General features: G+C 46.1%; 2 protein-coding genes and 2 long non-coding RNA genes across 5 annotated transcripts; all 4 read right to left on the bottom strand.

Moving 5' to 3' along the window:
• Window positions 1-2,156: 2,156 nt before the first annotated feature.
• On the bottom strand, window positions 2,157-4,172 carry LOC127924873 (uncharacterized). The gene is made up of 2 exons (XR_008119108.1): window positions 3,005-4,172; window positions 2,157-2,822 (listed from the first exon to the last, which is right to left on the bottom strand). It is a non-coding gene; the product is annotated as an uncharacterized LOC127924873 (long non-coding RNA).
• A 2,926-nt stretch (window positions 4,173-7,098) lies between these two features.
• Window positions 7,099-16,048, bottom strand: rabggtb (Rab geranylgeranyltransferase subunit beta). 2 transcript variants are annotated; one of them, XM_052509524.1, is made up of 10 exons: window positions 15,416-16,048; window positions 14,838-14,945; window positions 14,207-14,404; window positions 13,933-14,038; window positions 13,339-13,391; window positions 11,950-12,060; window positions 10,004-10,129; window positions 9,636-9,785; window positions 8,039-8,117; window positions 7,099-7,959 (listed from the first exon to the last, which is right to left on the bottom strand). In XM_052509524.1, exons 1-10 carry the CDS (start codon window positions 15,416-15,418, stop codon window positions 7,865-7,867), a joined length of 1,029 nt encoding a protein of 342 aa, XP_052365484.1. In that variant the 5' UTR covers window positions 15,419-16,048; the 3' UTR covers window positions 7,099-7,864. The 2 variants fall into 2 exon arrangements, with proteins under 2 accessions (XP_052365484.1, XP_052365485.1); XM_052509525.1 differs by lacking the exon at window positions 8,039-8,117 and having other exon boundaries at window positions 15,416-16,037.
• Window positions 16,049-16,732: 684 nt separating this feature from the next.
• Window positions 16,733-26,194, bottom strand: acadm (acyl-CoA dehydrogenase medium chain). Its single transcript, XM_052509516.1, has 11 exons — window positions 26,040-26,194; window positions 25,266-25,371; window positions 24,732-24,829; window positions 24,408-24,578; window positions 23,909-23,989; window positions 20,013-20,143; window positions 19,713-19,821; window positions 18,945-19,085; window positions 18,587-18,682; window positions 17,895-18,143; window positions 16,733-17,391 (listed from the first exon to the last, which is right to left on the bottom strand). Exons 1-11 carry the CDS (start codon window positions 26,052-26,054, stop codon window positions 17,320-17,322), a joined length of 1,269 nt encoding a protein of 422 aa, XP_052365476.1. The 5' UTR covers window positions 26,055-26,194; the 3' UTR covers window positions 16,733-17,319.
• On the bottom strand, window positions 21,142-23,037 carry LOC127924869 (uncharacterized). Its single transcript, XR_008119100.1, has 3 exons — window positions 22,462-23,037; window positions 21,737-22,132; window positions 21,142-21,180 (listed from the first exon to the last, which is right to left on the bottom strand). It is a non-coding gene; the product is annotated as an uncharacterized LOC127924869 (long non-coding RNA).
• Window positions 26,195-26,393: the final 199 nt, after the last annotated feature.

Genomic DNA, 26,393 nt, shown 5'->3' with positions numbered 1-26,393 from the left:
CCACTGAAAACCCCTCCATATACCCCACTGAAAACCCTCCATATACCCCTCCATATACCCCACTGAAAACCCTCCATATACCCCACTGAAAACCCCTCCATATACCCCTCCATATACCCCACTGAAAACCCCTCCATATACCACTGAAAACCCCTCCATATACCCCACTGAAAACCCCTCCATATACCCCACTGAAAACCCCTCCATATACCCCACTGAAAACCCCTCCATATACCCCACTGAAAACCCCTCCATATACCCCACTGAAAACCCCTGCATATACCCCACTGAATAGCCCACTGAAAACCCCTCCATATACCCCACTGAAAACCCCTCCATATACCCCACTGAAAACCCCTCCATAAACCCCTCCATATACCCCACTGAAAACCCCTCCATAAACCCCTCCATATACCCCACTGAAAACCCCTCCATATACCCCTCCATATACCCCACTGAAAACCCCTCCATATACCCCACTGAAAACCCCTCCATATACCCCACTGAAAACCCCTCCATATACCCCACTGAAAACCCCTCCATATACCCCACTGAAAACCCCTCCATATACCCCACTGAAAACCCTCCATATACCCCACTGAAAACCCCTGCATATACCCCACTGAATAGCCCACTGAAAACCCCTCCATATACCCCACTGAAAACCCCTCCATATACCCCACTGAAAACCCCTCCATATACCCCACTGAAAACCCCTCCATATACCCCACTGAAAACCCCTGCATATACCCCACTGAATAGCCCACTGAAAACCCCTCCATATACCCCACTGAAAACCCACTGAAAACCCTCCATATACCCCACTGAAAACCCCTCCATATACCCCACTGAAAACCCCTCCATATACCCCACTGAAAACCCCTCCATATACCCCACTGAATAGCCCCCTCCATATACCCCACTGAAAACCCCTCCATATACCCCACTGAAAACCCCTCCATATACCCCACTGAATAGCCCTCCATATACCCCACTGAAAACCCCTCCATATACCCCACTGAAAACCCCTCCATATACCCCACTGAAAACCCCTCCATATACCCCACTGAAAACCCCTCCATATACCCCACTGAAAACCCCTCCATATACCCCACTGAAAACCCCTCCATATACCCCACTGAAAACCCTCCATATACCCTGAAAACCCTCCATATACCCCACTGAAAACCCTCCATATACCCCACTGAAAACCCTCCATATCCCCTCCATATACCCCACTGAAAACCCCTCCATATACCCCACTGAAAACCACTCCATATACCCCACTGAAAACCCTTCATATACCCCACTGAATAAACCCCTCCATATACCCCACTGAAAACCCTCCATATACCCCACTGAAAACCCCTCCATATACCCCACTGAAAACCCTCCATATATGAAAACCCTCCATATGCCCCACTGAAAACCCCTCCATATACCCCACTGAAAACCCCTCCATATACCCCACTGAAAACCCCTCCATATACCCCACTGAAAACCCTCCATATACCCCACTGAAACCCCTCCATATACCCCACTGAAACCCTGCATATACCCCTCCATATACCCCACTGAAAACCCCTCCATATACCCCACTGAAAACCCTCCATATACCCCTGAAAACCCTCCATATACCCCACTGAAACCCCTCCATATACCCATATACCCACTGAAAACCCCTCCATATACCCCACTGAAAACCCCTCCATATACCCCACTGAAACCCTCCATATACCCACTGAAACCCTCCATATACCCCACTGAAACCCTCCATATACCCCACTGAAAACCCCTCCATATACCCCACTGAAACCCCTCCATATACCCCACTGAAACCCTCCATATACCCCACTGAAACCCCTCCATATACCCCTCAATATATCCCACTGAAACCCCTCCATATACCCCACTGAAAACCCCTCCATATACCCCACTGAAACCCCTCCATATACCCCACTGAAACCCCTCCATATACCCCACTGAAACCCCTCCATATACCCCACTGAAACCCCCTGCATAGCCCTCAGAAGAGGCATAATAATTCAAACTGTGTAGAATAGCAGGAAACATGTTTTAAGTGTCGTCCCCCCCCCCCCAGACCTCCCCGTCTACTGTTCGGGCCCCCCCCCCAATATGAACACCACAACTTCAGCCTTGAATCAATGTATTTATTGCCTACTACAGGATGAGTTAACACTGTTGTTACAGGTGAGTAGACAGACATGTATTAATTGTCCTCAACATTTGGACAGGTGGATATCATTCAGGTACAGGGTTGGGGGGGGGGGTCAATTCCATTTCAATTCAGTCAATTCATGAAGTAAACTGAAATTCCAATTCTCCTCAAAATGATTCTATTTTAAAAGTGATCTTCAGTCAACTTCCTGAATGGAATTGATGCCAAGCCTGTTTTTATTTATTTATAGGTAACAACAGCACAACAAGTTGACATCACATATGACACTGACAAACAAATTCAATATGGTTCTCAGAAAACAAAAGAAAAACACGGAAATAAATGCATATGTTAAAAGTGTTTATCGCTATAATACAGAGTGCTTCTCAATTGGCAACCCTATTCCCTTATTTAGCGCACTACTCTTGACAAAAAGTCCTATGGCCCCTTGTCAAAAAGAGTTCACTAGATAGGGAATAGGTGGCCGTTTAGGACACAATCACAGACTCCCTCTGGGGGGGAAACTATTTTAGGATCCCAGATTAAGATGACGTGAATATGATTCAGTAAATCTCCATGAAGGATGGGATTTGGATATATAAAATGTTTAGCGCCAAAATGTTGGATGCTACTAGGTGGTGTACTAGGATTAGATTATCCCAACCCTACACAGGATTAGATTATCCCAACCCTACACAGGATTAGATTATCCCAACCCTACACGGGATTAGATTAACCCAACCCTACACGGGATTAGATTAACCCAACCCTACACGGGATTAGATTAACCCAACCCTACACGGGATTAGATTATCCCAACCCTACACAGGATTAGATTATCCCAACCCTACACAGGATTAGATTATCCCAACCCTACACAGGATTAGATTATCCCAACCCTACACAGGATTAGATTATCCCAACCCTACACAGGATTAGATTATCCCAACCCTACACAGGATTAGATTATCCCAACCCTACACAGGATTAGATTATCCCAACCCTACACAGGATTAGATTATCCCAACCCTACACAGGATTAGATTATCCCAACCCTACACAGGATTAGATTATCCCAACCCACCAACCCTACACAGGATTAGATTATCCCAACCCACCAACCCTACACAGGATTAGATTATCCCAACCCTACACAGGCCTATATAACCCAGCAGCTGCATAGTCACCTGAATTCATTACAATATACAGGTAACTGCCAAAATAAAGTATAAACACCAACAAGTGTCCTAATAGGGCGTTGGGCCTCCACCAATCAGAACAGGTTCAATGCACCTCGTCATAGATTCTACTAGAGTCTGGAACTCTATTGGAGGAATGAGACACCATTCTTCCACGAGAAATTACATCATTTGGTGTTTTGTTGATGCAGAAAACGCAGTGTCGGCTTGACATCTGTTGACTGACACACACAGCCTTCAAACCCCCTATGCTCCTTTCAGACCCCTCTTTCTAAGTCACTGACATCTCTTCTTCTAGACATGGTAGCCAAAATAATGGGCAACTGGGACATTTGTATACATGACCCTAAGCATAATGGGATGTTAATTGCTTAATGAACTCAGGAACCACACCTGTGTGGAAGCACCTGCCTTCAAGTATAGTGTTTCCTTTATTTTGGCAGTTCCACCTGTATATTAAGAAAACAATCCAACACAAGGTTTGTGGTCAGGGAGTCCCAGCTGTAAGTAGCTCCAGTTGCTAGCATCACAAAAGACAGGGATTATTGGTTGGTCTTGTAAAGTAGTGCAGAAGATCCACAACACTGCTGGTTCCCCTCTAACCAGGGGAGTGAACAATCAATATATTAACTACCAGGGGAGAGAACGATCAATATATTAACTACCAGGGGAGAGAACGATCAATATATTAACTACCAGGGGAGAGAACGATCAATATATTAACTACCAGGGGAGAGAACGATCAATACATTAACTACCAGGGGAGAGAACGATCAATATATTAACTACCAGGGAGAACGATCAATATATTAACTACCAGGGAGAGAACAATCAATATATTAACTACCAGGGGAGAGAACGATCAATATATTAACTACCAGGGAGAGAGCGATCAATATATTAACTACCAGGGGAGTGAGCGATCAATACATTAACTACCAGGGAGAGAACGATCAATATATTAACTACCAGGGAGAGAACGATCAATATATTAACTACCAGGGGAGAGAACAATCAATATATTAACTACCAGGGAGAGAGCGATCAATATATTAACTACCAGGGAGAGAGCGATCAATATATTAACTACCAGGGGAGAGAACGATCAATATATTAACTACCAGGGAGAGAACGATCAATATATTAACTACCAGGGGAGAGAACGATCAATATATTAACTACCAGGGAGAGAACGATCAATATATTAACTACCAGGGAGAGAACGATCAATATATTAACTACCAGGGAGAGAACGATCAATATATTAACTACCAGGGGAGAGAACGATCAATATATTAACTACCAGGGGAGAGAACAATCAATATATTAACTACCAGGGGAGAGAACGATCAATATATTAACTACCAGGGGAGAGAACGATCAATATATTAACTACCAGGGGAGAGAACGATCAATATATTAACTACCAGGGGAGAGAACGATCAATATATTAACTACCAGGGGAGAGAACGATCAATATATTAACTACCAGGGGAGAGAACGATCAATATATTAACTACCAGGGGAGAGAACGATCAATACATTAACTACCAGGGGAGTGAACGATCAATATATTAACTACCAGGGGAGTGAACGATCAATATATTAACTACCAGGGGAGAGAACGATCAATATATTAACTACCAGGGGAGAGAACGATCAATATATTAACTACCAGGGGAGAGAACGATCAATATATTAACTACCAGGGGAGAGAACGATCAATATATTAACTACCAGGGGAGAGAACGATCAATATATTAACTACCAGGGGAGAGAACGATCAATACATTAACTACCAGGGGAGAGAACGATCAATATATTAACTACCAGGGGAGAGAACGATCAATATATTAACTACCAGGGGAGAGAACGATCAATATATTAACTACCAGGGGAGAGAACGATCAATATATTAACTACCAGGGGAGAGAACGATCAATATATTAACTACCAGGGGAGAGAACGATCAATATATTAACTACCAGGGGAGAGAACAATCAATATATTAACTACCAGGGGAGAGAACGATCAATATATTAATTACCAGGGGAGTGAACGATCAATATATTAACTACCAGGGGAGAGAACGATCAATATATTAATTACCAGGGGAGTGAACGATCAATATATTAACTACCAGGGGAGAGAACGATCAATATATTAATTACCAGGGGAGTGAACGATCAATATATTAACTACCAGGGGAGAGAACGATCAATACATTAACTACCAGGGGAGAGAACGATCAATATATTAACTACCAGGGGAGAGAACGATCAATATATTAACTACCAGGGGAGAGAACGATCAATATATTAACTACCAGGGGAGAGAACGATCAATATATTAATTACCAGGGGAGTGAACGATCAATATATTAACTACCAGGGGAGTGAACTGATCAATATATTAACTACCAGGGGAGTGAACGATCAATACATTAACTACCAGGGAGAGAACGATCAATATATTAACTACCAGGGAGAGAACGATCAATATATTAACTACCAGGGAGAGAACGATCAATATATTAACTACCAGGGGAGAGAACGATCAATATATTAACTACCAGGGGAGTGAACGATCAATATATTAACTACCAGGGGAGTGAACGATCAATACATTAACTACCAGGGGAGAGAACGATCAATATATTAACTACCAGGGGAGTGAACGATCAATACATTAACTACCAGGGGAGAGAACGATCAATATATTAACTACCAGGGGAGAGAACGATCAATATATTAACTACCAGGGGAGTGAACGATCAATATATTAACTACCAGGGGAGTGAACGATCAATATATTAACTACCAGGGGAGTGAACGATCAATATATTAACTACCAGGGGAGTGAACGATCAATATATTAACTACCAGGGGAGTGAACGATCAATATATTAACTACCAGGGGAGTGAATGGATCAATATATTAACTACCAGGGGAGTGAGGGATCAATACATTAACTACCAGGAGAGAACGATCAATATATTAACTACCAGGGGAGTGAACGATCAATATATTAACTACCAGGGGAGAGAACGATCAATATATTAACTACCAGGGGAGAGAACGATCAATATATTAACTACCAGGGGAGAGAACGATCAATATATTAACTACCAGGGGAGAGAACGATCAATATATTAACTACCAGGGGAGTGAACGATCAATATATTAACTACCAGGGGAGTGAACGATCAATACATTAACTACCAGGGGAGAGAACGATCAATATATTAACTACCAGGGGAGTGAACGATCAATACATTAACTACCAGGGGAGAGAACGATCAATATATTAACTACCAGGGGAGAGAACGATCAATATATTAACTACCAGGGAGTGAGCGATCAATATATTAACTACCAGGGGAGTGAACGATCAATATATTAACTACCAGGGGAGTGAACGATCAATATATTAACTACCAGGGGAGTGAACGATCAATATATTAACTACCAGGGGAGTGAACGATCAATATATTAACTACCAGGGGAGTGAACGATCAATATATTAACTACCAGGGGAGTGAACGATCAATACATTAACTACCAGGGGAGAGAACGATCAATATATTAACTACCAGGGGAGAGAACGATCAATATATTAACTACCAGGGGAGAGAACGATCAATATATTAACTACCAGGGAGAGAGCGATCAATATATTAACTACCAGGGAGAGAACGATCAATATATTAACTACCAGGGAGAGAACGATCAATACATTAACTACCAGGGGAGAGAACGATCAATATATTAACTACCAGGGGAGAGAACGATCAATATATTAACTACCAGGGGAGAGAACGATCAATATATTAACTACCAGGGGAGAGAACGATCAATATATTAACTACCAGGGGAGAGAACGATCAATATATTAACTACCAGGGGAGAGAACGATCAATACATTAACTACCAGGGGAGAGAACGATCAATATATTAACTACCAGGGGAGTGAACGATCAATATATTAACTACCAGGGGAGTGAAGAACCAGCAGTGATGTGTTCTTCCTGGGTTGTGTCCAAAAATATCACCCTTTTCCCCTATGGGCCCTGTTCAGAACGAGTGCACTATATTAGGGAATAGGGTGCTATATTAGACAGTGTAAACGTTGTCATGACATACTGCTAGATGACCTGTTAAAGACTATAGCTGCAGGGACAAGAGGTGTAGAGGACCAGGACCCAAGAGAGAGAAAGGATGTGATGCTTCGTGACAATTTACTGGACAGCAAACTATCAAGCCTTTAAAATGTCCTTGGGAGGAACTACTGCCTTCCTCTATACACAACACTAGTCTGTCCCCCTTAAACCACCCGTCTCCTGAGCCCTGTGTCCCGGGGAGGTGGATGGGTGCAGGGTGGAGGGGTACAGGGTGGGGAGGTGAAGAGGTCGACCCTGGTGTGTGTAGATGAGTGAGGTGCTAGCTGAGGAGGTCTGGGTGCAAGCCTAGCCTCTCCAACACGTCTTCAGGCATACAGAGAACAGGATTGACTTCCTTTATCTGCCCCTCTCCCAGCAGAGACAGGCCTGCTACGCCAAACAGAGTATGGAATGGGTCCACCTGTAGAAGAGAGGGGACAGAATGAGGAAGAGGGCAGAGACAGGCCTGCTACGCCAAACAGAGTATGGAAGGGGTCCACCTGTAGAAGAGAGGGGACAGAATGAGGAAGAGGGCAGAGACAGGCCTGCTACGCCAAACAGAGTATGGAATGGGTCCACCTGAAGAAGAGAGGGGACAGAATGAGGAAGAGGGCAGAGACAGGCCTGCTACGCCAAACAGAGTATGGAATGTGTCCACCTGAAGAAGAGAGGGGACAGAATGAGGAAGAGGGCAGAGACAGGCCTGCTACGCCAAACAGAGTATGGAATGTGTCCACCTGAAGAAGAGAGGGGACAGAATGAGGAAGAGGGCAGAGACAGGCCTGCTACGCCAAACAGAGTATGGAATGGGTCAACCTGAAGAAGAAGAGGGGACAGAATGAGGAAGAGGGCAGAGACAGGCCTGCTACGCCAAACAGAGTATGGAAGGGGTCAACCTGTAGAAGAGAGGGGACAGAATGAGGAAGAGGGCAGAGACAGGCCTGCTACGCCAAACAGAGTATGGAAGGGGTCCACCTGTAGAAGAGAGGGGACAGAATGAGGAAGAGGGCAGAGACAGGCCTGCTACGCCAAACAGAGTATGGAATGTGTCCACCTGAAGAAGAGAGGGGACAGAATGAGGAAGAGGGCAGACATGAACCTACCTAGCTAAATGTAGCCATTAGCACTGGGAACTAAGATGAGCCTCCAGGTGTCAGCCAAGGTTTACATCATGTAAGGGTATCCCCCTCTCTACCTGCTAAACTCCCCCTGCCTTCCTACCTGCTAAACTCCCCCTTCCTTCCTACCTGCTAAACTCCCCATCCCCTCCTACCTGCTACATCCCCTCCTACCTGCTATATCCGTTCCTACCTGCTACATCCCCTCCTACCTGCTACATCCCCGTTCCTACCTGCTACATCCCCGTTCCTACCTGCTACATCCCCGTTCCTACCTGCTACATCCCCGTTCCTACCTGCTACATCCCCTCTCCTACCTGCTACATCCGTTCCTACCTGCTACATCCCCGTTCCTACCTGCTACATCCGTTCCTACCTGCTACATCCCCGTTCCTACCTGCTACATCCCCGTTCCTACCTGCTACATCCCCGTTCCTACCTGCTACATCCGTTCCTACCTGCTACATCCCCGTTCCTACTTGCTACATCCCCGTTCCTACCTGCTACATCCCCGTTCCTACCTGCTACCATCCCCGTTCCTACCTGCTACCATCCCCGTTCCTACCTGCTACATCCCCTCCTACCTGCTACCATCCCCGTTCCTACCTGCTACCATCCCCGTTCCTACCTGCTACCATCCCCGTTCCTACCTGCTACCATCCCCGTTCCTACCTGCTACATCCCCGTTCCTACCTGCTACATCCCCATTCCTACCTGCTACAATCCCCTCCTACCTGCTACAATCCCCTCCTACCTGCTACATCCCCTCCTACCTGCTACATTCCCATTCCTACCTGCTATATCCCCATTCCTACCTGCTACATCCACATTCCTACCTGCTACATCCACATTCCTACCTGCTACATCCACATTCCTACCTGCTACATCCACATTCCTACCTGCTACATCCCGTCCTACCTGCTACATCCCCTCCTACCTGCTACATCCTGGGTTAACCGAGATGATATGATGAGCTCACCATGTCTCCTGGTCGGTCAGCAAAGCCCCCCGTCTCCTCATCCTGACAGGCCAAAATAAAGGACCTCAGCTTGGACTTGTCTATCCAGTGGATTCTACCAATGATCTTCAGGGAGGCCAGCACCCACCACGAGTAACATACATCAGGCAGCTAGCCGAGAGAGGTTACAATGAGACATGGTAACAAATTATGCCACAGTCAATCGTTTCAAATGCCCAGCAATGAGGGTAGGGAATATATATGTATGTTTCACCACATTTAACTTCTGTCAGTAAGCCAGACGCCTTGTGCTGAATCCCAAACCACAGAATTAAACACAACTGTGAATTATATGATATCAATGACCGAATCAACCACCAAGCTCCTACTTTCTCAGGGCGTCCGTTGAGACCGCCCGAGGGAAGCTGTCTCTCACAGAGCCACCAGCCCAGCAGGTCAGCATTCACCTGGTGTAACTGACCTGCTATAGACAGGAACCCTGTACAACAGTAGATCTAAGAAGAGAGGAGAGCAGAGGGGAGGGGAGGAGAGCAGAGGGGAGGGTAGGAGAGAGCAGAGGGGAGGGTAGGAGAGAGCAGAGGGGAGGGTAGGAGAGAGCAGAGGGGAGGAGAGCAGAGGGGAGGGGAGGAGAGCAGAGGGGAGGGTAGGAGAGCAGAGGGGGGTAGGAGAGCAGAGGGGAGGGTAGGAGAGCAGAGGGGAGGGTAGGAGAGCAGAGGGGAGGGTAGGAGAGCAGAGGGGAGGGGAAGAGAGCAGAGGGGAGGGGAAGAGAGCAGAGGGGAGGGGAAGAGAGCAGAGGGGAGGGGAAGAGAGCAGAGGGGAGGGGAAGAGAGCAGAGGGGAGGGTAGGAGAGCGAGGAGAAGCCAAGGAAAAGATGGGAGGGAGGAAATAAAATGATTAAACTATGGAATAATGGCTGAAATAGATTTTTCTAAAAACATGACAGTAACAAACTCAGCAAAAAAATAAACATCCCCTTTTCAGAACCCTGTCTTTCAAAGATAATTAGTAAAAATCCAAAATGACTTCACAGATCTTCATTGTAAAGGGTTTAAACACTGTTTCCCATGCTTGTTCAATGGACCATAAACAATTAATGAACATGCACCTGTGGAACAGTCATTAAGACACTAACAGCTTACAGACGGTAGGCAATTAATGTCACAGTTATGAAAACTTAGGACACTAAAGAGGCCTTTCTACCGACTCTGAAAAACACCAAAAGAAAGATGCCCAGGGTCCCTGCTCATCTGCATGAACGTGCCTTAGACATGATGCAAGGAAGCATGAGGACTGCAGATGTGGCCAGGGCAATAAATTACAATGTCCGTACTGTGAGACGCCTAAGACAGCGCTACAGGGAGACAGGACGGGCAGCTGATCGTCCTCGCAGTGGCAGACCACGTGTAACACCTGCACAGGATTGGTACATCCGAACATCACACCTGCGGGACAGGTACGGGATGGTCAGATTTCCATTTATCGTCGAAGGAATGAGTGTTACACCGAGGCCTGTACTCTGGAGCAGGTTCGATTTGGAGGTGGAGGGTCCGTCATGGTCTGGGGCGGTGTGTCACAGCATTATCAGACTGAGCTTGTTGTCATTGCAGGCAATCTCAACGCTGTGCGTTACAGGGAAGACATCCTCCTCCCTCGTGTGGTACCTACCCTTCCTACAGGCTCATCCTGACATGACCCTCCCTCATGTGGTACCCTTCCTGCAGGCTCATCCTGACATGACCCTCCCTCATGTGGTACCCTTCCTGCAGGCTCATCCTGACATGACCCTCCAGCATGACAATTCCACCAGCCATACTGCTCGTTCTGTGCGTGATTTCCTGCAAGACAGGAATGTCAGTGTTCTGCCATGGCCAGCGAAGAGCCCAGATCTCAATTCCAGTGAGCACGTCTGAGACCTGTTGGATCGGAGGGTGAGGACTAGGGCCATTCCCCCCAGAAATGTCTGGGAACTTGCAGGTACCTTGGTGGAAGAGTGGGGTAACATCTCACAGCAAGAACTGACACATCTGGTGCAGTCCATGAGGAGGAGATGCACTGCAGTACTTAATGCAGCTGGTGACCACACCAGATACTGACTGTTACTTTTGATTTTGACCCCCCCTTTGTTCAGGGACACATTATTCCATTTCTGTTAGTCACATGTCTGTGGAACTTGTTCAGTTTATGTCTCAGTTGTTGAATCTTGTTCATACAAATATTTACACATGTTAAGTTTACCGAAAATAAAACACAGTTGACAGTGAGAGGACGTTTCTTTTTTGGGGAGCTGAGATTTTAGTAGCTGAACCCTGCATACCTGTCCGGCATGAGACTCTGATCCTGGTCTGCAGCCAAACCCTCCATCAAAATTCATACAGGACAGAACAAACTCCACAGCCTTGTCCATGTTAATGGCATCCAGCCTACCCTGCATACACACAGACCAAATAGTTAACTGCTGCTGTGTACAGACTAATGATACAAGACACAGAACAACAGCTATCCTCCAACAATTACAAGCCCTATTCTAGCAAACAAAGCCAAAATGACTGACAGGTCAAAATAAACATTTGTTGCAATGTGCTGTAATGTTACATAGAGGAAACAAACAACAATGTGCTGTAATTTGTTTCTCTCTGGCTGGACCATCGATGCCCCCCTCCCTCCAGACGCAACACTGATTTCCAATCCAAACTTCCTCCCACTCTCAGCCTTTCATTCAAACTGTCTCCCACTCTCAGCCTTTCATTCAAACTGTCTCCACTCTCAGCCTTTCATTCAAACTGTCTCCACTCTCAGCCTTTCATCCAAACTGTCTCCCACCCCCAGCCTTTCATCCAAACTGTCTCCCACCCCCAGCCTTTCATCCAAACTGTCTCCACGCCCAGCCTTTCATACAAACTTCCTCCCACTCTCAGCCTTTCATTCAAACTTCCTCCCACTCTCAGCCTTTCATTCAAACTTCCTCCCACTCTCAGCCTTTCATTCAAACTTCCTCCCACTCTCAGCCTTTCATTCAAACTTCCTCCCACTCTCAGCCTTTCATTCAAACTTCCTCCCACTCTCAGCCTTTCATTCAAACTTCCTCCCACTCTCAGCCTTTCATTCAAACTTCCTCCCACTCTCAGCCTTTCATTCAAACTTCCTCCCACTCTCAGCCTTTCATTCAAACTTCCTCCCACTCTCAGCCTTTCATTCAAACTTCCTCCCACTCTCAGCCTTTCATTCAAACTTCCTCCCACTCTCAGCCTTTCATTCAAACTTCATTCAAACTCTCCCACTCTCAGCCTTTCATTCAAACTTCCTCCCACTCTCTCAGCCTTTCATTCAAACTTCCTCCCACTCTCAGCCTTTCATTCAAACTTCCTCCCACTCTCAGCCTTTCATTCAAACTTCCTCCCACTCTCAGCCTTTCATTCAAACTTCCTCCCACTCTCAGCCTTTCATTCAAACTTCCTCCCACTCTCAGCCTTTCATTCAAACTTCCTCCCACTCTCAGCCTTTCATCACCATCCGAATTTGTTGTTTGTTTTTCTTTTCATGTACTTTGAGGTAATTTTCTGGAATGAAAAGCACTATACAAGTTAACTAAATGATTATAATACAGGGAAAAAACAATATGCAACGCATTCTGGTGTAAAAGTAAAGAATATAATGTGTTAGCTAGTAACCAAAGACAATATGACAGAGTTCATTTGATCCGTACCAGCAATGCGAGTGTTGCGACAGCACAGAAAGAGAATCGTGTGTCTATCTCCCCTGTAGAGACAGTAGATGAAGAAAGACAGGTTAGGTTTTAAAGGTAGCAATATGGCATCATGATAGCCAGTGCTTACAGACATCAGCAACAACAGACTGCCAGGACCACGAGTATCAACTCGTTGACCAACTTTTTATTTACTTTTGTTTGTTTTATCAGATGGGGGGGTTACAGGTACAAAATAATCAAAGAAATGCATACAAAGATAAACCCCCCTCCTTCAGTCCCCATCCCCCTCTTCAGTCCCCCCTTCAGTCCCCATCCCCCCCTCCTTCAGTCCCCATCCTCCTCCCCTTCAGTCCCCCCTTCAGTGCCCCCCTTCAGTCCCCATCCTCCTCCCCTTCAGCCCCCCTAAAATGGGAAAGGATTGGGATTCCATAGAGATGGGGTCCTTCATCGGGGTCTTGAGAGGCAGTAGGGATGATTTGGTTAGATACATTTTTATAACTTGAGATGAAGCTGAATTTATCTATGATCTTCAATGCATCCACCACTATCATCTCGACATTGTGCAGAGACCCAGACATAAAGTAAACTCACCCCATTTGTCTCCAGCGAACGAGCCATCCTCCTGCTGCAGTCCTCTGACGTACTCCACCACCTTGTCCACGTCCAGCACGTTCACGTTATCGTACAACGAGAGGATCTGAGGGAGACGGACAGCATGGAGTTTGTGTCTAAAGTTGTGTTTTCTTGGTATGAAATAGATTGTTACTATCTGAACGTGTCCAAAAACAAATGATGTTATGTATCCCATCTGTCTGACCTTCACAGCACTGAGTGTAGAACAGGTGTGGGTCGTGTTGTATTATACCTGTACAGCACTGAGCGTGTAGAGGACGTGTGGGTCGTGTCCAATGCTGGCGCTGACGCCTCCACAGTCGTGCTGACAGGACTTGATGAAGTCAGAGATCTCCGGTTGGTTCATCCTGGTCAGCTGACCCATCAAGTCCATCACCGTCAGGCCCCAGTAGATACCTGACATCCGCAGATACTCTGACAGGGTGTACTCCTGTGGTGGGAAAACAGAGGATATCAATGACTGAACCCAGTTAACTAGTAGATGGCTACATCCACTTCTAGCAGAGGAGAGGGATGATACAGGCAACCGATCAACAAATGAAACAGGTTCTCTGACGTGTTCTACTGAAGAACGACACGTGAATCACACAGCTAGCTACATCCCCTCATTCTCATGTACTCTGACAACGTGTTCTCCCGAGGGAGGGAGGGGATGACACAGGATATCAAATATCAATTGAAACATAAGATAGCTAACTACCTCCACGTAGTTAGAGCAGAGTTTCTCAAACATGTCTTGGAGAGGTGGAGAGGTTTTTCAGTTTTTTAATGCTTTCCATGACTGGTCTAATCAAAGACATCCTTGTTCACCTGCCACAGACGGGATTCAGTGAAATGATGTCAGCATAACATCCGATACTTACATAGTCATCCTTCTTGGAGCCGTAGGCTGCAATATAGTCTGCATGCTTGTCCAACAGTAGAGCACTGGGGGCATCAGACTTGATCACTACATCTTTTACTTGGGTCCCCTACAATAACAATGGGAGAAATGTAGCTAACGGTTATTTCATTGTCAGATACAAGCCGAGCAAGACAGATACTACTAGCTTGCCTAGTAAACTGACTACGGAGCTAGCTAGCAACTACCAGTTTTGCAAATTATACATTGACTGCTGCTCAGAATACAACATTCAGATTGAGAAGATAATTGTTGTTCTTCTTCTCTAGTAAGAGCCGTTGGATAGAGATGAGCAGCTGCTACAACATAGCTTGATTTTCTAGCCGGCCATTTCCTCTGCTCTGGATGAAAACAATGACAGTAACGTTACTCGCTACAGTTAGCCATCATTTTTGCTAAGACTTGTATTTTTAATCGACAGGGAATATATTTCTCACTCTATAAGTACGAGCAGATAATACGAAACAAACAATCAGCTGTGTCCAATTTATGGAAAAGTACAAGAAGAAGAATAGTAATTTTAATCGCGATTCAAGTTACCATCCTTGATATCTTCGTATCATCTGGCGGCGCAGAATGTTGACCTCATGAAAAGTACACGTCATCAACGCGACAGACAGGGTGGGACATAAAACAGACACACTCAAAATTGTCTATAAAAAAATATATATATTTGTCTTAAAGTTTATAGTCAGGCATAAGATTAGTAGTGTGATTAAGGTTGAGTTTAAAATATAATTTTAAGATAAATTGTAGAAATGGGTTTTGTGGCTATTGAACATCCCTGGGTCGCTCCTCTTTTCAGTTCACTGCAGCTGGCGACTGGAACGAGCTGCAACAAACACTCAAACTGAACAGTTTTATCTCCATCTCTTCATTCAAAGACTCAATCGTGGAGATTCTTACTGACAGCTGTGGCTGCTTTGTGTGGTGTATTGTCTCTACCTTCTTGACCTTTGTGCTGTTGACTTTTTCCAATAATGTTTGTACCATCTTGTCATGTGTTGCAGCCTTGTTATGTTGTCTTCGGTATCTCTTGTTGTGATGTGTGTTTTGTCCTATATAATTTATTTTTTATCCCAGGCCCCCGTCCCCGCAGGAGGCCTTGTGGTAGGCGGTCATTGTAAATAATCATTTATTCTTAACCGACTTGCCTAATTAAATAAAAGCTAGTGACAACCGGGGGGCTTTTGCTGTGCTGTCAAACTTGTTGAGTAAATAGATCGAACGCTGGGTGAACATAGTGGCGAAAAACGTTAACAGGGTTTTCCAAATCCCAATAGATAAACTATTTATTCGAAGACTCCTGTGTTTGCAAACATTGCCGCACAAGTCGGTGTCAAAACGATGGAGTTCTTGCAGAACGCAGCAAAAAGTCAATTTACAGGTTGCTTATACAGCTTTTGGATTATCATTTGATTTTAAGGTTCGTATGAATGTCTTGTCATCGCAAATCAACTGCATTATACTTAACAATTCCAAGCAGTAAGGCTAGCGTTTGTTACAGCAATATATCGAGCGTTAGCTAGAATTAATTATATTTGGTTGTGATCTTTGCAAAATAACTATTTTTGATGCATCAGTTAGCATTCTAACTAACGCTCGATATATTGCTTTAACGAACGCCAGCCAAATACATTTTACTGCTTGGAACTGTTCAAGCAAGAATCAAACGATTTTATTTAGAATAAATAAAAACGTAAATCTAAGATATGTTGAATGTGTGCAGATGGCGGTGGCTTTCTTTCTGCACACCAAGAATTACGCGCATCTGCGTAACGTCAGTGTGTGGTGTTCATGACTTCATCATAGTCTTCTCATGTACAATGACGAAAGTAATAATGACAATACAAGTGACTCAGTATACATAGTTTATTACGGTTCAACAAAGTGCTGATAAAGTTGAGGTTTTACGTTTCCAACTCATTTGATCGGTTATATTTTCACAAGTTTACAATCTTCTTCACACAAAGCCATTTAAAACACTCCAGCTACAGTTGAACGTTGAAACCAAAGGGCAACCAGGCATGTGGTGTGTTGTGATGACAGAAGGCCACATTCTGTTCTACATTCCACACTTCAGTCAAAGTGTGTCTGAAAATGCACCCTATTCCCTATGCAGTGCACTACTTTTAACCATCGGCTCTGGTCAAAAGTAGGGAACTATATAAAAAAAAAAAAAGCAGTGTACCATATCTGATTCACCCAAAATACGTTGACATACATATGATTTAGCATGTCTGGGACAATAGCGCCACCCGAATAATCCCATTTTAAATTCATATATATTTTTTCAGGGGGTACCGCAGCCATGCTGCCCACCCAACACGTTTTGATCATGACTATTAAAACAACCAACAAGTAGTTAGAACAGAACCGAGAAGGAAGACGACAGGTGTTCATTCAGAGAGGACGGGACTAGTGACTTGACAGGTGTTGGGAGCTCATTTCTTGAACCTGCCGAAGTGTTCACGGGAGATGATTAGCCTCTGGATCTGGGCTGTGCCTTCATAGATCTGGAATTAAACAAGCAGACATTGAAGTCTTATCAGCCCCCCCATTTATATCAGTTTTCATTCATTAAAAGCCAGGAGTTTTTCCCGAACCAGTTGACCGGACTAGGGAAGTGTTCAGTGAGGCACAACGTGGCTAAACATTTTGTAACGGAAACCAAAAACGATTGGTTAAGTTCATTCACGTGGTAATGTACGTCTGAACACAACCCAGGAAGTAGTGTAAAGCTAAGGACCCCCAAGTTCATCCAGGTCTCTAATTCACAAAGCGTCTCAAAAAGTGGGAGTGCTGATCTAGGATCAGGTCCCCTCCATCCATATAGTCTTAGTCCTTATGAGCTAAAAAGGGAAAACGAGTTCCAGCACTCGGATGCTTTTTGCATACAGGCCCTGGTCAGATAACTCTTATGCATACAACAATAGTGGTACAGGCTACTGATTGGTCATTCGGTATTCTAACATAATTATTTTTTTAAACAGTTGATGAGGTAGAACTGCCCCCTCACCTGGTAGATCTTGGCATCCCTCATCAGTTTCTCTACGGGGTATTCAGAGTTGAAGCCGTTTCCTCCAAACACCTGTACGGCGTCGCTGGCCACCTGGTTGGCGATGTCTCCGGCGAATGCCTTAGCGATGGAGGCGTAGTAAGTGTTCCTCCTCCCGTTGTCAACCTCCCACGCTGACCTCTGCCAGCCCATCCTGGCCAGCTCCACCTTCATGGCCATCTCAGCCAACAGGAATGACACCGCCTGGTGCTGTGGGGTGGGGTGGGGGTTGTCAAACCTCAGAGTATTGAGATGTGTTCAGTAGGATGCAACGTTGTGGAACTTTCAGACAGATATGCCATGGAGAATAAACCTCTGATATGTAGGATAAAGGATCATGTCGGCTATGAGGTGAACATGGCACGGTTGCCAGTTTCCCCAGACTAAGACTACTCCTGACAAAAAAGAACTTTCAATGGAGACTGCAGTAGCATTATCAATGGTATGAGGTCAAAGGTCAAACCTTAGAGCACTAGGGCCAGTTTCCCAATGATGAGATGAAGAATACTCCTGGACTACAAAGCACTTTCAAAATTGTCAATGAGTTCTTGCTGAGGCTGAATCTCTTCAACTATCACCAAGGCAACAGTCTAATACTCTAATACTGACGTGGCTTCGTGCATTTCTAATGTGGAAATGTGAAAGTGATGAACCTCAGCGATGAGCTTCCCGAAGGTCTTCCTCTCCAGAGCGTAGCCAGTGGCTTCATCCAGAGCTCTCTGAGCCAGACCTGTAGCGCCTGCTGCCACCTGGAAGCACAGGAGGAAGTCTCGTCACTAACTCATAATATAGCAGGTAGGTTTGCAAAATTCTGGTAACTTTCCCACAATTCCCAGGTTTTTAGCGGGGGGAAAATATTGTGGACTCAGGTCGGGAAAAAGCACAAAACCCTGCAATCCTTTAGCCAGGATTTCTGGAAAACCTTGGGATGGTTACCGTAAATTTTGCAAACCTAACGGCAGTGGTGTCAAACATGCAGCCCGCCATGTTGTCTAGGAAACCATGACTCACTGGTGGTCTGGTCTTGTCGAAGGCTCCCATGGCAATCTTGAAGCCAGCTCCTTCTCCAATCAGAACGTTCTCCTTGGGTATCCGGACGTCCTCGAAGGTGATTCCTCTGGTGTCTGAACACCGCTGACCCATGTTCAACTCCTACACACACACAGAGAGACACACAGCAATATTATAGGTTACTATAGTAACCTAGTGGTTAGAGCGTTGGACTAGTAACCGAAAGGTTGCTAGATCGAATCCCCGAGCTGACAAGGTAAAAATCTGTCGTTTCTGCCCCTGAACAAGGCAGTTAACCCACTGTTCCTAGGCCGTCATTGTAAATAAGAATTTGTTCTTAACAGACTTGCCTAGTTAAATAAAATACAAGTAACATGTCCAACTCCTACACACATCAACATTATTGGTTACTATAGTAACATGTCCAACTCCTACACACATCAACATTATTGGTTACTATAGTAACATGTCCAACTCCTACACACATCAACATTATTGGTTACTATAGTAACATGTCCAACTCCTACACACATCAACATTATTGGTTACTATAGTAACATGTCCAGTGTCCAGACACCAATCTCAGATCCTCTACAGTTTGCAGCAAACACAAGTCACTTCATAAGTTCTAGCTAGCTGAATAATTGGGCATGTCTACGCAAAAACAACAAGAATAGATCCAGTCACTGCTATGTCGAATTGTTGATCGAAGCATGGTGGTGACAAGAGTGACATAACTGATCGGTCATTGATGCACTAGATCCTTACCTTCCTGCCGACTAGTATTCCAGGTGAATCCGCGTCAACGATGAAGCCTGTGAAAGCCTTGCTGGTTGGACACTTAGGGTCAGCATCAGTACGGGCCAGCAGGAAATACCTGTGAGAATTAAGAAGACTGTTTTATCACACCACATGCTGCCTTGGGAATAAACTAAAAGACAAAACCTAATATTTTTTTTTATAGAGAAAACATTTCATTCCACAAAGGGGCATTAATGTGTTCATCATGGAGGAAGATGGTCTTTATTGACAAATCACTTTAAAATGGTGGTGTGTGTTTCTCCTCACCAGTTGGCTTTGCCTCCGTTGGTGATCCACATCTTCTGACCGTTAACAACGTACTCGTCTCCTTTCTTCTCCGCCCGCGTCTTCAGGCCCGCCACGTCAGAGCCCGCGCCAGGCTCCGTCACTCCGTACGCCTGTCAGTCAACACACAGCATTTTCTTATCATACTATATTTTTGAGACATAATGGAACGTGGCGCCTTGAAAGCGCCTCGGCATGTTTGTCTGTTAGTGTAGGCTACACTACGGCTTTTTTAATGCAGACACGAAACTCTTCTCTGGAGAGATGAACAGCTTCTGAAGCAGGACTTAGCGTCCATCACTAGGCAACCAGAACGGTCAATCAAATAATATGGACCTAGCTGCGGCAAACTACTCTCTCCTAATAAAAAATATATACTTTAAAACGTTTGTTGAATACCGTGACTTACCAAGACGTTTAGAGGAAATAAAACATCTAGCTACAATACCAGAAACAACACACTAATCAGCTATGTTTATTGTTGTCAGGGAACAAATACAACGCTTTACGCCGGAGAAGATATACTGTCTGAAAAGGTACGTCTAGAGATGCGGCACTTCTTAAAAGTCTGAAAAGTTGCTTTTGCCATGTTACTGTATCTGTAGTCTGTCTCTGGAAAGGGTCGTGGACTAACCTGTACCCCCGCATATTGACACAGTACCAGTTCACCCTGTATATAGCCTCGTTATTGTTATTTAAATATCGTGCAACTTTTTATTTTTTACTTTAGTTTGATTTCTTAACTCTAATTAAAAACTGTATTGTTGTAAATAATTAAGGACTTTTAAAAAATATATATATTTTAACCTTTATTTAACTAGGCAAGTCAGTTAAGAACAAATTCTTATTTTCAATGATGGCCTAGGAACAGTGGGTTAACTGCCTGTTCAGGGGCAGAACGACAGATGTGTAGTACCTTGTCAGCTCGGGGATTTGAACTTGCAACCTTTCGGTTACTAGTCCAACACTCTAACCACTAGGCTACCCTGCCGCCCCTCCACTCTAACCACTAGAATACCCTGCCGCCCCTCCACTCTAACCACTAGGCTACCCTCCCGCCCCTCCACTCTAACCACTAGGCTACCCTCCCGCCCCTCCACTCTAACCACTAGGCTACCCTCCCGCCCCTCCACTCTAACCACTAGGCTACCTGCCGCCCCTCCACTCTAACCACTAGGCTACCCTGCCGCCCCTCCACTCTAACCACTAGGCTACCTGCCGCCCCTCCACTCTAACCACTAGGCTCCCCTGCCGCCCCTACACTCTAACCACTAGGCTACCCTGCCGCCCCTCCACTCTAACCACTAGAATACCCTGCCGCCCCTCCACTCTAACCACTAGGCTACCCTGCCGCCCCTCCACTCTAACCACTAGGCTACCCTGCCGCCCCTCCCCTCTAACCACTAGGCTACCCTGCCGCCCCTCCACTCTAACCACTAGGCTACCCTGCCGCCCCTCCCTCTAACCACTAGGCTACCCTGCCGCCCCTACACTCTAACCACTAGGCTACCCTGCCGCCCCTACACTCTAACCACTAGGCTACCTGCCGCCCCTCCACTCTAACCACTAGGCTACCCTGCCGCCCCTACACTCTAACCACTAGGCTACCTGCCGCCCCTCCACTCTAACCACTAGAATACCCTGCCGCCCCTCCACTCTAACCACTAGGCTACCCTGCCGCCCCTCCACTCTAACCACTAGAATACCCTGCCGCCCCTCCACTCTAACCACTAGGCTACCCTGCCGCCCCTCCACTCTAACCACTAGGCTACCCTGCCGCCCCTCCACTCTAACCACTAGGCTACCCTGCCGCCCCTCCCCTCTAACCACTAGGCTACCCTGCCGCCCCTCCACTCTAACCACTAGGCTACCCTGCCGCCCCTCCCCTCTAACCACTAGGCTACCCTGCCGCCCCTACACTCTAACCACTAGGCTACCCTGCCGCCCCTCCACTCTAACCACTAGGCTACCCTGCCGCCTCTACACTCTAACCACTAGGCTACCCTGCCGCCCCTCCACTCTAACCACTAGGCTACCCTGCCGCCCCTCCACTCTAACCACTAGGCTACCCTGCCGCCCCTCCACTCTAACCACTAGGCTACCTTGCCGCCCCTCCACTCTAACCACTAGGCTACCCTGCCGCCCCTCCACTCTAACCACTAGGCTACCCTGCCGCCCCTCCACTCTAACCACTAGGCTACCCTGCCGCCCCTCCACTCTAACCACTAGGCTACCCTGCCGCCCCTCCACTCTAACCACTAGGCTACCCTCCCGCCCCTCCACTCTAACCACTAGGCTACCCTGCCGCCCCTCCACTCTAACCACTAGGCTACCCTCCCGCCCCTCCACTCTAACCACTAGGCTACCCTGCCGCCCCTCCACTCTAACCACTAGGCTACCCTGCCGCCCCTCCCTCTAACCACTAGGCTACCCTGCCGCCCCTCCACTCTAACCACTAGGCTACCCTGCCGCCCCTCCACTCTAACCACTAGGCTACCCTGCCGCCCCTCCACTCTAACCACTAGGCTACCCTGCCGCCCCTCCACTCTAACCACTAGGCTACCCTGCCGCCCCTCCACTCTAACCACTAGGCTACCCTGCGGCCCCTCCACTCTAACCACTAGGCTACCCTCCCGCCCCTCCCCTCTAACCACTAGGCTACGCTGCCTCCCCTCCCCTCTAACCACTAGGCCACCCTGCCGCCCCTCCCCTCTAACCACTAGGCTACCCTCCCGCCCCTCCCCTCTAACCACTAGGCTACCCTCCCGCCCCTCCCCTCTAACCACTAGGCTACCCTCCCGCCCCTCCACTCTAACCACTAGGCTACCCTCCCGCCCCTCCACTCTAACCACTAGGCTACCCTCCCGCCCCTCCACTCTAACCACTAGGCTACCCTCCCGCCCCTCCACTCTAACCACTAGGCTACCCTGCCGCCCCTCCACTCTAACCACTAGGCTACCCTCCCGCCCCTCCACTCTAACCACTAGGCTACCCTCCCGCCCCTCCACTCTAACCACTAGGCTACCCTCCCGCCCCTCCACTCTAACCACTAGGCTTGTGCTGAATACAAGTTACTTACGTGACAAATAACATTTGGTAGATAGAACTTCATTGCCTAGCGATCATACATTCCTAATCGGAGAATTATTCTGCATTGTAAATTCATGTGGAATTTTAAGAATTTTTTTGAATCGTTTTAACGGAAAACCAATAAAATAAAATGTTTTGTTTTTTTTCGCTGTTTAAACGTTACGCAAAATGACCACATCTCTCCTCTGGATGACATCATCATGATGTGCGTTTCCAGCATCAAGGCTGTTTTCATAAAGAAGTTCAATCTGCTTCGTGTTTTGTATCCTTGCCACGATACTGACGAGTATCGCGATACCCTGGCCCTACTATACGGTGTCCCTGCCCCTCTCTCGCTATACAATATGTGAGCGTTTGTGTTCTCGTAAAAAAAAAAACGCAGTCAATCAGTTTCCTCCGTTCCAAAAAGACCAAATCTTAGGAGTCAATTTCTAGTGGAATCAAATCTTGACACTCGGAAACGGGAGTCGACTCTCCACCACTACGTCTTCCTTATGAACATTAACGCAAAGCGACAACAAAAGAAGTACTGTATACTTTTCAGAAGTTAAATTACAAATTGGTAAAATGCTAACATCACGAGATTGTATTGAGGTACTGTAGCAGCAGTACAGTTGCAATGCTTAACCATGACTCAAACAGAATATAACCATATGGATATCTGCATTGTGAATTCACTGGGATTTTTAAAATATTTGTATCATTTTAACAGAAAACGGAAAACAATGAATACATGTTTTCACTTGTCACATCCCTAATTCCTTCTTGTATTTCATATGAACACTTACACACATGAGAGGTTCCTCTGTCATTCTGCCCAGGTACTTCTTCTTCTGGAAATCATTACCAGCTATGATCACTGGCATTTGCTGTGAGGAAGAAACAGAAGAGCTCTTTCAGCCTGTATTGGGTTGCCAAAATACAGTCCCTTTGTTTTTCTCCTCACAATTCCAATGGTTTTCCAGAATAAGCAGGAAATCTAGGAATCCTCCAACCAGGATTTCTAGAAAAAAACAGAATTTGGGGGAAGTCTGCCCTTTACCAGCCTAAGAACTCTGAATGAACCAGGGTTACATGACAGTATTTCACGCCAACTGCCACTATGAGCCTCCATTTCACAGCATGATTATTTTAAGACATAATTAGCCATGTATCCATTATACATGTATAAAAATATATATTTAAAAAATATATATATATTTTTTTTTTTTTTAAATCAACCTTGATTCAAATCTTAGGTTTTTCAACTCTTTATAGTTTTACAGCTCAATGACAATGTGAACTTACACCGAGAGAGTTGGCTTCGATAGCAGTCTGAACTCCTGTGCAACCATAGGCCAGCTCTTCTGTGATGAGGCAGGAGTCAAATATGCCCAGACCCATTCCACCACAGTCCTCTGGAATGTGAGAGTTCATCAGGCCCAGCTCCCATGCTCTCTTGATGATGGGGAAAGGATACTGTGGGATTAAAAAGGGTTAGGGTATGTGGTCCAATAGGAAGCAGCTGCTGGCTGGACTGACAGCTACTCTGTTCCAATGACAGCATGCCACTGCTTGGTATACAAACAGGCTGGGAAAGACCAGAGCAACAGGTTGATGTCTTCTACTCACTTCTCCACTCCTGTCGTAGGCTGCTGCAACAGGGACAATCTCCTCCCGGGAAAACTTCCTGGCTAGCTCCTGAAACTCTTTCTGTTGGTCTGTCATCTCTGTTGATAGTCAGACAGAGGGAGGGAGAGACACACAGGAAGTCTATAAATACACAGGTATGCATTGACACTGTCCCCGCAGCTGCTCGCAGAGAGCCCTGTCCCAACAGGTGCTCGCAGAGAGCCCTGTCCCAACAGGTGCTCGCAGAGAGCCCTGTCCCAACAGGTGCTCGCAGAGAGCCCAACAGGTGCTCGCAGAGAGCCCAACAGGTGCTCGCAGAGAGCCCAACAGGTGCTCGCAGAGAGCCCAACAGGTGCTCGCAGAGAGCCCAACAGGTGCTCGCAGAGAGCCCAACAGGTGCTCGCAGAGAGCCCAACAGGTGCTCGCAGAGAGCCCTGTCCCAACAGGTGCTCGCAGAGAGCCCTGTCCCAACAGGTGCTCGCAGAGAGCCCTGTCCCAACAGGTGCTCGCAGAGAGCCCTGTCCCAGCACTCACCAAAGCAGAACCCTGTTGACGGAGCATTCTGAGAGCTGGTAGCGGCCACGGCTGCAGCATTGGTACTCTGGAGCCGCAGGACAGACTGCACGCCCCCTCTCAGAGCCTTGAGGAGAGATGGGGCGAGGGCATAGAACATATCAACAACTACTATAACCTTATGGCTGTGCAAGGGCCAAGGCGACACAGTGATTACGTGCCAAATGGCACCTTATTCCCCATGTAGTGCACTACTGGGCCCATAAGTAATAGGGTGCCATTTGGGACACAAAAAGAGACCTCATCCCACTAGCTAATGAATACATGCATAGTACTATAGGTACGTCAAATGTTACTATTTCTAGTGGATTTTAGAGGGATCTTTACTTCTGGTCTACAGTAGTTAGAAGGTGTACAAGAACGTCAAAACTTTAAACGTCAACAATTGACAACACCAAGAGGTTGATTGAAATGGTTTGGATATGGGGTTAGATGCGTCACGTCTACTAGCTAGTTTACAACACGTTTTCACAACAAACGGCAAAGCTATAATCTATAAGAAAGCTAGCATGTACATGTGGCGCAGAAAGGAACCAATGCTTTTCAAACTAACGTTGGGCATTAATTAACGTTATGGCTAGCTAGCTAACTTAATGCTAGCTGCCTTTTCTCGGCTAGTAAGACAACTGTCAAATGTGAAAAGATCTTGATTTCTCGAGAAACCTGTCAATGCTTAAATACATCTTAATTAACTATTAAAGCAGGTCAATTATTTGTTTACTAGCTGTATTTTACCTTGTTGAAAAGCATCGCTATTGTTGCACTACAGACGTCCGTGTCGTAAAATCCTTGAGTACACACGTCACGTTCGTCCTACCAGAAAAATACATGTTTCATCCAATCAGGGCTGCGGGTTTTGTCACATGACGTTATGTCTGTAGGGAGATGACTTTTCACCTAGTTTCTTACCTAAGACAAAGACCTTCGATAATATTGGCAAGATAGACGAGTGACCGATATTTATAAATATGTCTCTGAGGACAATGTCCTCAGAGATGGAAGGCAGGCGAGATCAGGCGGGACCATTCTAGCCAATAACAAAATTAGCAATTTGTTGTTGACCAAATTCGAAACGTTTTCATTAGCTGG

This window comes from Oncorhynchus keta, unplaced genomic scaffold (assembly GCF_023373465.1).
Source record: "Oncorhynchus keta strain PuntledgeMale-10-30-2019 unplaced genomic scaffold, Oket_V2 Un_contig_4700_pilon_pilon, whole genome shotgun sequence".
Lineage (NCBI taxonomy): Eukaryota > Metazoa > Chordata > Actinopteri > Salmoniformes > Salmonidae > Oncorhynchus > Oncorhynchus keta.
The sequence above is the reverse complement of the archived record's forward strand: the minus strand, read 5'-3'. Positions and strand labels throughout refer to the sequence as shown.